Raw genomic sequence first — 15,320 nt, 5'->3', positions numbered from 1 at the left:
TTGGAGATTTCACAACCTAAGGATGTTGCATTGAGTTAAAAACAAAATACATCTCAAACCCAATCCAATCCAACGTATATACACCTCATAGGTCATTTGGACAACCACAAATTTCAAGTATGCAACAAAAGTTGTTCCTTTTTCTTGTGTAAATTAAATTTCAGGGTGCCCTACTTGTAGCTTTGTAATACTTTGATGGGTTTGATCCACGTTTTGTCCATCATTCCACTCCCACTCTCTCCCACAAAAAGAACAACTTCACAAATTTTTTAAAATAATTGTCATATCACAGAATCTCCCAAACTATAGTTTACTTGGAAATTTTACATACCCAAAACATGTGACAATGAAATGTTTCTTCCAAAACTAGTCTTAAAAGAGACATTTAGATCTTGAAGTATAAAATGAAAAACAATCTAACGATGACTAAAATTAGATGATACATGCATTAGTTTAGTGAGTTTTCGGAAAGCTTTGCTGGGTTGAATTGAGTTTTGGCTGGGTATTGAAGTGGTTGTTTTAGGATGCAAGGTTTTGAGGAATTTTTGATGTGTTTGTGAGTTTCAATTGGCAGAAAGATGTTAGCTCATGAAAATGGGTTTGAGGATTGGTTGCTGTGATTACACTTTGTCGTGGAGGTTTGGTGATTTAGCTAGTGGGGACTATAAAGTAGAAGGGTTTTGGCCTAAATTAAGCCTAATCAATTTGGTTATTATGGCATTTGGGGTGGTTGATAGGCCGTAGTCTTTTTAAAATTTGAAGCAAGGACAATGGTGGTGAAGAGTGGGGGAAAGTAGGAAAGGTGAAAGAAAAGAGAGAAAAATTAAAAACAAAAAGAGTTAGGGTAAAATGGAAAAGAAATATAATCAGAAGTTCACAGAGGATTAAACAAAAGCCACATCTTTTGCTAATTTTAAACAGAGGTGCGATCGAACCTGCAACAAGGAGAGATGATAGTGTGCAAATCGTAAATCCATGTTGACATAAATCTATCTCATATTTATAACAAAGAGGACAATTTCTTTCGCACTTTTAGCTAAGTGAATGATTTTTATTGTAGCTAATAAAATAAACAAGATATGAAGGTGTCGGGATGGGCATCTTAAAGATTATTTTTGGGTTATAAATTGACCCCAATTCAATTACCAATAACTTAAGTAGATTAATTGATTCGATTACATGCAAATTCGAATTATAGGCACGATCATATAACCAATCTAAAGTATAGTGCAGAGGAAAATAAATTGAAAACTTTCGCAGCAAAAACTTCAATCCCTAAAAATCCATTAATAAAAAATTAAGGTTACAATAGTGTAATTTTGCAATAGTTCACATAAAACACCAATAGTATCTTCAATGGTTGGTGTTGAAGACTTTGTTTGGTACAAAACCATTGGTGCACAAACAGCAAGATCCCTTTTTTTTTTTTTTTTCTTTTTTGAATTCACAAGTTCATTATATAGAGGTTAGGATTTTCCTCTGAAAACCAGGGTTCTATCTCAACAACATTATTTATAGTGGGGTTTAATGAGCCTTTAAATAGACTCTCAGCTAGTTTACAAGAACTCATAATTACAACCACTTAGTGTGCGTTTGGATACCGTTTATTTTGCTGAAAATTGAAAACAATAAAAAAATATATTTTGATTACTATTCATTAATGAATTTACTGTTCATTGGCCTGATTGCACTATTCATGTCCCATGAACAGTGCAACAGGTGTTGGACTTAAAAAAAAAAAAAAAAAAAACAAACGCAACTTCTAAACACAAACGCAAACTACCCAAACAGACCTTTAAACTAAAAATGTTTCAAGCTAATTTAGGACCCATTTGTTTTCTCATCTCAAACTCACATTATTTCATTTTAAACAATATTACACACATTTCCACATACTTTTTCACCCACATGTATTTCAAAAAACTACAAAAACTATAAAAATCTCATCTCAAATTACCCTACCAAACACCTCCTTAGAATCTACAAATCTTGATCGATTGGCTGGTGTCCAGATTTAATTAAGCTTGATCAGTTGATTTGCAGTCGAACCTAGCATTGAGGCAACAAATTCAACAATCCATGTGCGGTTTTTTTGTGTCTTCAACATAGATATTCAACAAGTTAAGACTCACACGTTTAGAAACTGGTTTGCCAACACGGCAACACCTAAAAAAAATATTTCTAACAATTATCCTATCAAAAGCAACTTCATAAGCCGACAATTTCTCAATAATTGGGACATCACCTGCATGGACTTTCACTCACCCACATTACCAGAAAATTTATAAACATTTTCATTGCATGCATGGTCTCTCCTTAGCCTTGTTTTATAATGCATGTCATCACTCATTATCTTTCTAATTTTTTCACTAGTTCATAAAATGAGTTTTTGATTTTTATTTTTTTTTCCTACGATAATAAGTTAGAGGTAAGGATTGAATCCAAGACATCACAATTTTGTTGCATGCAAGATTCTGTCATTAGAGTGTCATTATCTTTGTAAGCTTTTCACTAGTTCACAAAATGATCAATTGACTTTTTTTTTTTTTCCTCTTATATATTAGTAGAAAGTGGGGGGATTGAACTTGAACTTTGGAGCTGCCAAAAGTTGTTAGGTGAAAACCAATGGTTCATTGACAAGTGATCTCCTGGTATAATAATATTTTTCTCCTTAAAAAAGAAAAAGAAAAAAGAAAGAATGAAAGAAAGATATTCAATCCATAACCATAAGCAAGGTTACACATAAACATGAGATTATAATTAAAAAAAAATTATAGGTAAGAAATCCTTGAAGAAAAAAATAACACACAATAATTTCATAGGCAATTTTAATACTTGTTGAGATATTAAATTGTGATTAATCCACAATTATCACACTTTTTTTTTTCACCCATCAAAATCATAACTTATTATTATCTCAATAAGTTGTCAATAAAAACAACCTACTATCTATAATTATCAAAAAATATATGAAAAGTGAGTACACATATAGACTGGCTATTGAAAAAAAAAAAAAAAAAAAAAACCTTCACAAACTCAAAGTGGCGCCGTTTCCAAAGCTACAAGTCGCTGCATCTTTAGTAGTTATCGATCCCTAAACACTACCCTCCAAAGCACTCTGTCGTATTACTGTTTCTATCGCGTTGAGGGCCTCCCAATTTTTGAAACCCTAGGGTTTCAAATTTCAATTTCTGGAGCCAATTGAAGAACCAAAAAAGCCCAGGTACACTAGAACTTTCTTCTTCATATTTATTCATTGAAAAATTCCTAACTAATTGGACGGCTACGATTGTGCAAGATTGTGATTAGACGATCCAGGATTTTTCCCAATTTTTTTTTTCAAATTTTTGCCTATTATTATTAAAGGGAAAAGAGTAAAGATCTGGGCTTGAAAACAAAGCACGCGAGAATTTGTTGCAAGCTGTGTTTGGCTGCAAAGAAAATGTTGGGAAAGTTTCATAAAAATTGAATCTTTGAATAGTTTATAAATGTTCCTTATTGTTGTGAATTTTTGTGCATTTTAAATAAAATTTGTTGCTCTTCAAAAATAAAAAGAAAATTATTGTGGGTTTATGAAACTGCATTGCTTAAAATTGGATTGAGCTAAAAAGCATGACACAGTTACAATTTACTTTGATTAGCTTCTGTGTAATGCTTTTGATTTTTCAAAAGAAATTAAAGAACAAAAATTGTAATGTGTTTTATTTGACAATTAGCTAATGTGTGCTATTTATTTAATAAATACTAATGTTTACGATAAATTATCGTTAATCCCAAAAGCTTAACTTGAAAGGAAATGGTTTATTGAAGTATTGAACCATTTTTTCGAACACTATCCCTCATGTGTGGGTTCATACACTCTTAATAAGTGGGACCCAACATGTGAAATTTTTAAAGGGTTAAACTCAAGACTAATGATAATATCACTGTGATAAATCATCACTTATCCTAAAAGCTTTAAGTTGCTAGGAAAATGTTCATTTAGTGATTTGTTCATTTTTCTATCAGTTTAATACCTGCTTATACATGTAAAACTTTAGTGACTCGAATGCAATTTGTGTATATCTAATGGCAGATTTGTTGATGGAGGGGTCTTAAGAAGTGTTGCAGTACGAGACTTGCACGAGAACTTTTGGTGTTTTTGTTGAACAGAAGTAATTTATAGTCATGATTTTTGGGATAAATGAAGGTTTAGTTGACAGGGGATTTGTGCCCTGAGTAAAGAGTTTGCTAATTATAGAAATAGCTAACAAGATCATTGCTTAGTCATGAATGTCTCAAAGGCCAGTTTAAATGATTCAGTGTAACTATTGAGTGTTTTATTTCCTTTCTAGAAGGTATTTTTCTATTTATATGGGCCATTAAACTTGCAATGCACAATGCTTTGAAGTTTGAAATCACCAAGCTATGTGAGTACTTGCAATTGAATGTGAATGTTTGGTTGTAGCTTGGGATAGATTTGTCCTAATATGTGCTGCATTGTTGGCTGTAGTCATGGACCGAGAAGAGAGAATTAAGAATGCATGCATGAAGATTGTGGAGTGCATAAACGCCATGTCTTTTGTAAACTTGGATGACCAACGGGTGCATTCACTAGTGATGATGCGAGAAATAGCACGTGGGGTTGTTGAAAATAAGGATAGAAAGGTAAGAGAGAGAGGGAAGTATGTGCAAATTCTTTTGATTATCATGTTGATCACTCTCATTTGTTGCATTGTTACTTTATAGGTAACTAAGAGTGACGTGACCAGGGCTTTGCACTCTAGTATTGAGAAGATGGTAAGAACTACTTATATCATGATAAGTTGTTTTACATTATGTTATCATTATGTGATGATTGATGGTAATGCAGGCCAGCACATGCAGGGATATTGTGTATAAATTAAGTAAGATGTCATATAAAGGCTTAGATGACCAACGGATTCAATCATTATTAAGGGTGAAAGAGATTGCGGCTAAACATGCTAAAGTTGCAAGTGTTGAGAGTGATACGTGGATTAAAGAAAGCTTGGCAGGTGAGGAAATGCAGCCAAGCAGCGTGGATGTCCTGGTTGGAGGTGCAGAAATTATGGTGGTTGAAGAATCGCTGGTGGTGGAAACTGAGCTAAGAAACGAAGACGGTCATAATGTGGTGCAGAAAAGGCCGGTGACTAGGGCAAAACTCACTGGCAAAAAGGATATGCAGATTGAAGAGGTACAAAGGAAGATGCCTGAAGATGAGCCACCAGAGGTGGAAGCTCAGTTAATAAACGAAAATGGTAAAAATCAGTTGCAGGAGATATTGTCACAAGCACCACTTCTGCAATCTCTTATATGGCCTCCAGATGACTGCATTACCTTAGATTGGATCTGGTCATTGATATCCACAATTAAGCAGTTTTCACAGAATCATCCCCCCTCCGAGTTCCAATTGGTAATGCCAATTTCTGTGGTGGATAAACTAGTTGATAAAGCTTCAAGTATCCTTTCCAATGAACCAAACTGTGTGAAAATTGATTGCCATGGAGTGGACTCAAGAGTTGTTGTAGTGGGTGACATTCATGGCCAGTTCCATGATTTGCTCCATCTCCTTGAAAATGCTGGTTTTCCCTCTGAGAATCAGTTCTATGTTTTCAATGGTAACTATGTAGATAGAGGAGCATGGGGTTTGGAGGTATTTTTGCTCCTATTGGCTTGGAAGGTATGTGATATGAATGATATTTATAGTAATTGTCCATTTGCTTAATGCTCATTTTTGTTTTTTAGAAAAAGCAAAAGAATGGAGGGAAAAAAGGCATATGTAAACAATTATATTTCTTAATCTATTATATTTTTCTATTGTCTGTTGTACGAGTTGTATGATTACTTTGTATTCATTATTTTGATTATGCTTATTTTCTCATCTTAGTAATTATCATAAATGATTTAGTGTTTTCTTCATTGAATGGTCCCCCCCCCCCCCCTTGCATAAGTAATATATAGTCCACTTGTTTGTTGTTGATTTTTATGTGTATTTTTTTCATTATATAACTTGTGATGATTATACTGCCTTTATGTTTGTTTTTGTTTTTGTTGGTTTGTTTTTTTCATTTTTAACTCTGTGATGTTTAGGTATTGATGCCTCACAGAGTATATCTACTCCGTGGGAATCATGAGTCAAAAGAATGCACACTAGCATATGGTTTCGAGAAGGAGGTGAAGACCAAATTTGGAGATCAAGGTGAATATGTCTATAATAAATTCCTGGATTGCTTTAAAGAGCTTCCTTTGGCCTCAGTTATTGCTGGATCTGTTTATACCACTCATGGAGGGCTTTTCCGTAGTACACGCATTGCATATTCACGAAGATCTAGAAGAAAAAGGACACAGAGGCTAGAGCTTGGTTCTTTAGAAGAGTTATCTGCAGTTAAAAGATCTCTAATAGATGCTCCATATGAAGGCCCAAATATGATATTAACTGATGTGCTATGGTCAGATCCATCACAGAGGCAGGGTATATGTAAAAATCGAGCTCGAGGACGGGGTTTATGGTGGGGTCCTGATTGCACTGAAGCTTTCTTGAAAATGTCCAAGTTAAAGGTAATAATTTTCTATATAACTGTTGAAAAATTATGTTGAAGTTTTCTTGTCACAATTGAAGCTACCACTAACTTATTGTCACAATAGAAATCATATTAGATGTCAGTCATTTATGGAATTAATATCACATATGGTCTCTTAGATGGTCTCATTTTAAAAGTTCTTTTTTGTTAACTTTGGCTAAGGCTGGAGCTAATTTTTTCCCCCTTTTTTTGGACTGCGTTTTCAACGCTATGCTGGAATAAAAAATAAAGTCATTATGGAATGAAATGTTTCAAATGTTCTTTTGTTTGGTTTTGTGAACATTTGATGTGACTCATTGGATAATTAAATGGTTTTGTGAATTGTATAAGAAAAAAAGGATTAATCCCTAATACACTAGAGCCTAAAAGGTTAAATAAGCAGCCTTTTCTGACCTCTACCATAGCAATTAGTCCATAGGAAGCTTTAATATATATATATATATATATATATATATATATTGATAATTATAGCTTTAGAATTAAATATTTAATTTCTGTTTATAGGTTAATAGCCTTAAAAGTTTCTAAAATTATGTTGCACTGATGCAAAGAGGACCCATTTCTTAAATTAGGAAGGATTTGAGCTCCTTGCTTCAATCCTTCACAAGATATGCAATTGACTCTACAAGAACCCTAAAATATACTAAAGTTGACTATGATATGATGGAGGTTGAAATCAAAGGATGTCATCTTTGATGTGCTGCTTCTACCTAAAATCTCCTTTAGCAGAGAAGAAGCGTTCCACCTCCACCAACTGACCCACATAAAGATTTCTTGCAGAGCATACCATTACTGCTCCTACTGGATCCAAGAAGATTCTCTTCAAATATTTCAGCCCCTTGTGCAACCTGACCATTTCTCAAATTACTTATAGATATATAAATTGGTAACATTCTGATGATTCAGCACTTCTTTACAGGCAATAAAAGTGTCTATATGAAACTTATACTATAAGTGGAACCATAATGGTCCATTCTGACACCAGGTACTTGATGAACCTCATCACATCTTGTCCCACCACCCAGCTTTTTCCATGAAAAAGCCTTGGTCATGCCATCTGGATCCAATGCCTTGTTCCCACTTGTATTTTGAAGAGAGAGGCTAGTAAAAGCTTATTACTTCGTATTCGCTCAAACTTTCAAGATTATTAACATACATACAATCATGTACACCAATTAGTTTCTAAGCAAATATTGAGAAAAAATTAACTAAGGCAATGCTTTTAGCTCTTGGCTCAATTATTTTTTGTTAGCTCCATTTTGTGAATTATTTGTGCATAAAGACTCACTTTCCAGATCCCCTTTTTAAATTTTTTTTAATGCTTGCGAATGCTGCCTCTTCGTTTCTACTGTAGTTGATCATAAGATCACATGAAGGTCCTGATGTGAGGACTGGTCAGCATCTTTTTGGTGATATGCTATGTGGGTACAGCTTGGATCATGAAGGAGAATTAGGGAAGCTGTATACGCTGTTTAGTGCTCCGGATTACCCTCAGGTTGAAGATTTATCTCTAAGACTTGACCTTTAATTTTTTTGGTATGTTTAATTTTAAGTGACATTTCTTAGTCCTATGTGATAATCTTTGCAACTAGCTACAGCTTTGTGTTTTGTTTTTCTACATCTGAAGGGCAGTCTCTGTGTGTGTGGACATGCATTTAAATAGTTTAATGCTTCTATTCTGTTTATATGACAACTATCAACTTTATACTTGGAAAAAATAATAATGACAACTATAAACTTTATATGTGAATATCGTTGATGGGACATGATTTTGGAATGGACCAATATGAGCATTTCACCTTATTTCTAATATGGGAAAGTAAGCATAATTCTTCTGTACAAATAGCAACATATAACCACGACTAGAATTTCTGACTTTGATTGCATTATGTGTTATAAAATAATAATTTTTCTTCTTAAATAAAACATGTCTTTTAATTATAAAATTGAAATTTGTGTGCTTTGGCTAACAGGTTGCAGGGTTCAGATTTATTCTATGTCCTAATTCTGTCTTTTAGTTGCTTTAACATGAAGTATCTTCATTTCTTTATTAAGTTGGTATGCATCCAACACCTGGAGGGTGGATTATAGATGTTTATTCTATACATTATGAATGTGTAGACATGTTGCAACATGACAAATATTGTCAACAAGCAGGCCTTTGTATCCCTTACTGTACTAAGATTTGACTTACACTAGAGATTGTTTTGCAAAACTTATGGTTCGTTTGGATTGAGGGGGAGGAAGGGGGAGTAGAGTAGAGTAGAGTAGATTTAGCACAAAATTTGCTTATTTTTAGCCAATACTACTCTTTCCCCCCTCCATCCAAACAGGCCATTAGTAATGTGCCACCAATTAGTATGGTTGCGTGCATCAAGATTGAGAGGCCATGACTAAGATTGATAGAAAATGAGGAATCCAATACACTTGTGGTCTGCTCTTTAGGTGTCCGTGTATCCCAAATGAGGGTTTCTATAAATGACCTCTATATAATGGAATGTGCAATTTGTTGCTAGCGTGCTAGTTGGTGTATTTTCTGGATAGTAGTTTTTCTACTTCTCTTCATTGTATGAGCAGAAATTTGTGAGTATTTTATTTGGATCTTACATTTGAAAAGAAAATTAAATCTATTGGACTTTCTACAGTATGCATTATTAGAAAAACATGGTAGCTCTTGATGTTCAAAGAAAGGAAGTTAATGTCAACTGCTACGGAAGTATTCTTTTTTGGTACAAAAGTTGTATTCTATCTCAGATAACAGTTTTCGAATTATGCAGTTCGGTAGAAAGATATTTACCAATGAAGGAGCATATGCTGTACTTCAGTCTCCTAATTTTGAAAGTCCTTCCTTCCACTCATTCAAAGCTGTAGAAAAACCAAAGGTATGGATTCCAACCATTGATTTTGGCCCCTTGCCAATGGATAAGTTTGCACTTGTATGCTTAGAACACCTGCATCTAGCTGCAGGTTGGGGAAATGACTTCAATAGCCTGTTTGGATGGAGGGGGGAAGGAGGGGGAGTGGAGGGGAGTAGAGTAGAGTTGGCTAAAAATAAGCTAATTTTGTGCTAAATCTACTCTACTCTACTCTACTCCTCCTCAATCCAAATGGACCATAAAGCTTTTTGAAGGGTTTCAGTTTCATGTAACTCATGCCTGCATGAATGCATCCAATTAACTTGATGCAACTTGCTTCACAGGCAGATCCTTTTGTTGATGTTGATGACTATGATAAGATAGCATCATCTAAACGTGAAGATCAGATAGCAACATCAGATGAAGAAGATGAGATAGATATAGGTGAACGAGACCTCACATCAACAGTAAGTTGTTAACATTTTCTGGAGGAAAAGTAGCCCTTAATTTTTTTTTTAAATTCTGGTTTCAAGTGAAATATATGATGCTCTGACTAATGTATTGGGTCTTATATTCTTTGTGTTGTTCACAATGGTTTTTTTAAATTAACCTTTCCCTGCTGCCCTTGTTTAGTAAAGAGAAATGCAGCTTGAACAAATAAGGTATAATGTTGTTCTTTATGGTGCAATTAGGGTCTGATTCCTGAAGACCCAACTCCACTTTATTTTTACTTTTGGGAAAAAATTCTTAAGTAGGTTTGTCAACAAGGCATGAAGTTGGATTTCTTTTTTTAATCAATCTTACAAATAGGTACTTTCTTTTTTCTGGCTACTTCATCTCTTTAATGGAGTAGCCTTTTTGTAATACATTTCTTACTTATCAAAAGAAAAGAAAAGAAATGAAAAACAATCAATCTTACAAACAGGTGATTCCTCTGTCCAATTTTGAAATGATATATATATATATTTTTTTTGGGGGGGGGGGGGGGGTAAAAAAAATCAATCTCAGGTTAGGTAACTTTTTCTTTAAAAATGGTTTCAAAGTAGGATTTGTTTTGCTTTATATTTTGCTTATATGGAAGATGGAATCAATGTGACATTATCTTTAAGTTGGAAAAGATTAACCATCTTTTCTAGAAAGTTGGAAGTTTAATATGTCTAAGAACTTCCAAAAGAAAATTTGAAAGCTGTGAAATGCATGTAATTTAAGGCAGATCAATTCTTGTAGCATTACATTATAGTATTATATGTGTGCACTTATTACTCTTTGGTATAATCTGGAATGTCTAATCATTAGAGTATGCAGTATTATGTTTTGTTACATTTTCTCTGCTCACGTGCTCAAGTGGGATTTCAGTTGCTATATGAAGGGTTTATGTTACTTATTCAATATATATATATATATTTTTTAAATTCCCATGGCCCTCACACTTTAGCTCCTAGCAGCTATTCTCCATTTTCCAAAATATTATTCTCAGAAATGGACTTTCTTTGTAAATTAGCATGCGCAGTCCTCAACTGCTGCCATCTCTTCGTTGCAAAAATCTTCTCCAGTTGTGATGGCTTCTGGAGTTGACTTTGAGGCTCTGGGCATTTCTAATCCTCCTTCTTGGAGTGTTCTTTTGCCGAATGATTTGGGTGGCACCCAACTTGCTCAAGTTCCACAGGCTCCTGAGGTGGAAGGACTACCACTACCTCCCAACTTAGAGGTAATAACATCTTTTTGGATTACCCATTATTATCATCTTCGTCAGAGGTCTAAACCTAAAGTGTGCAGGAGCCTCACAAATCTGCTTATGAGTACTTGTTCAAGCTTGTTGCTGGCCTAAAGCATATGCTTCAAACAAGGGTGAGCCATGTTCACATTTATCTTCTCTATTCCTCTTACGTGAGAAATTAACGTGGTATTCTTTGAGTAGGAAATTGAGAGTAAAGGCCAAAAGAGGAAGCAAGATGATTAGGTCAGCTTGGAGCCAAGGCACTAGGCAGCTCTGCCACAATGGCTTGATATGTCAAGCATCACTAGAAAAAGATTTTCTGGAGATGTATCCAAATGGAAATGTATATAATACCAAGTAATGTGATTCATCGATTCTATGTTTATGTAGATAAACACTCGAGCATTTTGTGTCAAATTTACAAATGAGTTGATTTAGCATTTGGGATCTTTATTCAGTACACTTTCTTAGGAATCTAACCTTTGTCTAAATCTGTGAGATGAAAAATAGAGAGAAAAATGAGCAAAGAAAAACAATCAAACACAAGAGATAAGTGATTTGGTGATGTGCCTATGTTCACGAAATTGCAATGATTTCACTATATTAACAAGATGAATAAAGAGGTGGCCATACAATACAATTTATAAAAAAAAGTACAAAGTCGGCAAGCCTCTGCTCTATGGACTAAGTCTAAAAAAACTTTCCATTTAAAACTGTAACGCTTGTATGTGCATTTTACTTTGTGTATATGGTCACCGCAACACCTTTTTTATTTATTTATTTATTCAGTCCATGGTCAGAAGTCAGACTTAATGGAAAGATGGCAGATTGTCATTCCATAACTGAATGAGCTACATGGTTCACCGGTGGTAAGGGAGCCAGTTGAGTTTGGGCTTACTCACTAATCACATAGAAGATTTATCTCAAAAATTACTCAACACTATATTAGTAGTAAATGATAGTCATAATGACAAAATTTGTCATAATGACAACATTTGTTATCTAGGAAATTCTTTTGAGGATATTGATGGAAGCTAAAAGGTCTTACTAAAGCTAGAAGTTGCACTCATTTCAAAATACTCGAGTAGACAAGGAAGAAAAAATAAGAAGAAAGAGAAAAGTGATTAAATGGATTATGATTAATCTGCAGTATCTTTCATCCCCAACCCCTTGGATCAACTGGCTTGCTTTGCTTCAATAAAACCGAAAAATAAAGTTTAAATTAAAGATAAGTGTCATGGACTATCTAAAAGCTTCATTTTCCATGGCAATTAAAATAACTATCCAGCCCACAGCTCATTTGATACTACAACCGTTCCAGCACAGCTTGTTATAGATCAAGAACTTCATAAATTCAAGAGAGAGAGAGTCTAGCCAACACCAAATCCATCCCAGCATTGAAAATTGAAATTCAGTGAAGAACTACTTGACATCTTAAATGAAGAATTTTTTTACACATTTCATAATCATACAAGGCGACTATAGGCTATGCACTACAAATCCCCCTAAAATTAAGTAATAATAACCTACTTCCTAGAAGTGCTTTACTAATGACCAACGAAAAGAAAAGCACATCTTAGCCACTTTGCCAAATAGATTTTTTTAGGGTATTTTTATCTCAATAAACAGAGCTGTGTCCACATGATTAATGCATCTAAAACTCTTAACATTGGCCATCCTCGCAAATCGATTCATCCTTCCGCTTACGTTTCTTAATACTCTTCATTCCAATTTTTTTTGGTGAATCTCCAACTTCATCCATCAAATATTTGTGCACAATATCCTTGACCTCATCAAGTAACTTCTTATCCTGGAAATCCATCCCATCTTCTGAAAACTTACCTAGCATGTCTGCGATTTCATTCAAAGCTTCTACCTGTATAATTAATAAAAACCAAATATCAAGAAAAAAGAAAAGAAGAACAACAAATTAAATAATATATATTTGTTGAGATTAGTAAACATCAAATAGCCAGTTATGCATAGCCTTACTTTTCCCTTAAATTCAGACTCAACAGATGTAAGCCTCCCTACAAATTTACGAGTAATTTTCTCGTACCACTGCATGTACTCCTCTTCGTCCACATCATCATCACCTTCCACGACATAAAATCTACGCATTGCCCACTCATCAAGCTCATATTGCATTTTACCCAAGATGTCAACCCCATGATCATATGCACGGCTCTTTCTCTCCCATCGATGAACATCATTTGGAATTCCTTGAAGCATGCCAAATTGCCTAAGGCAACGATCTGGGAGGTGTCTTTCTGCCTTTTCAAAGCAAATGAGCATAGTCCTTGATGCCCGCAAGGTCAAAGTATTTTTAATATCTTCTGGTATTACTGTATGGTCGATATCTTTGTAAGGAAGCCACTCTACCTGTACGTCAAAAGCACACCAACTGGATCATATCTTCTAGATAATACACATAAGAATTGAAAGTTTGAAACTAACATGCATATAAACTCACATCAGAAGGTTTAAGAGAATCCAAGGCTTTCCGATAGGAGACTATATTACATTTCATTCTGGAACCACTTTGTTTTCCTTTCCACCAGAGCACCAATGGGAAGCAACCTTGGTTTGGCTCCTGATTGAACCTTGGTCGGCCAACATTCAGGCGATAATAACTCCAACACTACAGATATATAACAAAGAATTGAAGTCAGCATTATAACTGAAAGTCATCAACATAGCCAAATTCCAATTGCTTCACCAATCAATAATTTACATCACAACCCTGCCCCCCAACAGTTATTTTCAGAAACAAAAAGAGAAGCAAAGAAAACAGTTATTTATCTGAAACCTGGAGTAAAGTCAAAGAGCCGCTAATGGTGCTTTGAGACTTTAGTGAAGCATTGCCAAGTGCTCTATATAAGAATGCCAATGCAGCTGCACCCCATGCAAACTTTCCCGCTTTGTCAAAATCCTCGAACAATGAAAGGTACATGACAGGGACTTTGTTACCAGTTGTTGTGGAAAATATTGTACTGCCTACCAGGTATAGTAGGTAGGCACGTGTTCGGCACTCAATCTCTTCCACTGGTGCATCTTTGGGACATTGAGAAAAGAACTCTTTCAACCAGGTAAGCTTCACCATTCCACCAGTTAGGTCCTCTGGTACTCTTCCTAGTAATTTTTCACACAACAAGCTGGGTGTGCTGCTTGTTACACCTATAACAGGCTCTCCATCAATTGCTAGTCCAAGCAAGAGTGCTACATCTTCAAGGGTTATTGTCATTTCTCCAACAGGCAAGTGAAAGGTATTTGTTTCTCTCCTCCACCTCTCAACTAGTGCTGCTATGAGGGCACTGTCAAAATTAATTGCGGGAATCATTCGTAAGTAATGAAATCCAGCCTTCCCAACCAACTCGATTTGTTCAGCTGTGAGCTTCCATTGGTCAAGCAGTGAAGTGTGTTCATGACATCTAAGCACTCCTCGCTCCTTTAAATGTTGCAATGAAATTATAAGCAATTGCAGTCCTTTAAAATATTGGGAAAAAACAAACTAAAACAAAAGGAGAGATATGATAGATATTGTCAAACCTGCCCATCCCAAACTGCTGAAGAGACATGGCTATCTTGATCATAAAGTACAACATTATCAATTGGACCGGGATCTCCAGTGGTCTGCATTTGAGCTTTGTAACAAACTACAAGCCAAAAAAGGGAATGCTAAAGTTAGCTCCATATAGTAGTAGCTCAAGAGCAGTAATTCGAGTTAAAAAAAATAACTTGCAGTAGCATTAAACTAGTTTCAAGTTGATTTTCAGACACAACAAATATTTTGACCAGTTTAGACCTTGAATTGACAAGACTCACATTTGCATGACCCTTAATACATAGTTGCAGATAGAGATTACAGCCATTAAAATCAATGCCTTCTTCATTGTACACTAAACTTACTTCAAAAGAAATATAGTTTGAATTGGAGTGTAAAGCTGAGGCTCCTTCCAATATATACAAAAGCAAAAAGGATTAACAAGTAAAGAAAAGCCTAACTTCCATTTAATTTACCTGAAATTATTCACTTTCCCTATCCAAAGCAAAAAGTAAGAACATTTACAACTAAAAAAATGAATGAATTCCACAAGAGTAAAGTCATTTTAATTTAATACAACTTTCTTCACTGTACATAAAGCCGCAGTTCCATATGCAAAGATC

General features: G+C 34.8%; 1 protein-coding gene across 7 annotated transcripts; it reads left to right on the top strand.

Moving 5' to 3' along the window:
• Positions 1 to 3,064: 3,064 nt before the first annotated feature.
• On the top strand, positions 3,065 to 11,610 carry LOC142637404 (serine/threonine-protein phosphatase 7-like). 7 transcript variants are annotated; one of them, XM_075811679.1, is made up of 12 exons: positions 3,065 to 3,223; positions 4,076 to 4,154; positions 4,493 to 4,647; positions 4,729 to 4,779; positions 4,853 to 5,680; positions 6,091 to 6,558; positions 7,936 to 8,076; positions 9,359 to 9,463; positions 9,781 to 9,903; positions 10,938 to 11,144; positions 11,213 to 11,284; positions 11,355 to 11,610. In XM_075811679.1, the coding sequence occupies exons 3-12, from the start codon at positions 4,495 to 4,497 to the stop codon at positions 11,394 to 11,396; spliced, it is 2,190 nt and encodes a 729-aa protein (XP_075667794.1). In that variant the 5' UTR covers positions 3,065 to 3,223; positions 4,076 to 4,154; positions 4,493 to 4,494; the 3' UTR covers positions 11,397 to 11,610. The 7 variants fall into 7 exon arrangements, 5 of the variants coding, with proteins under 5 accessions (XP_075667794.1, XP_075667795.1, XP_075667793.1 ...); XM_075811680.1 differs by lacking the exon at positions 4,076 to 4,154; XM_075811678.1 differs by lacking the exons at positions 3,065 to 3,223; positions 4,076 to 4,154 and adding an exon at positions 4,229 to 4,409 and having other exon boundaries at positions 10,947 to 11,144.
• Positions 11,611 to 15,320: the final 3,710 nt, after the last annotated feature.

Source organism: Castanea sativa, chromosome 5 (assembly GCF_040712315.1).
Source record: "Castanea sativa cultivar Marrone di Chiusa Pesio chromosome 5, ASM4071231v1".
In the NCBI taxonomy this organism is placed as follows: domain Eukaryota; kingdom Viridiplantae; phylum Streptophyta; class Magnoliopsida; order Fagales; family Fagaceae; genus Castanea; species Castanea sativa.
This window is presented reverse-complemented; position numbering and strand designations above follow the sequence as displayed.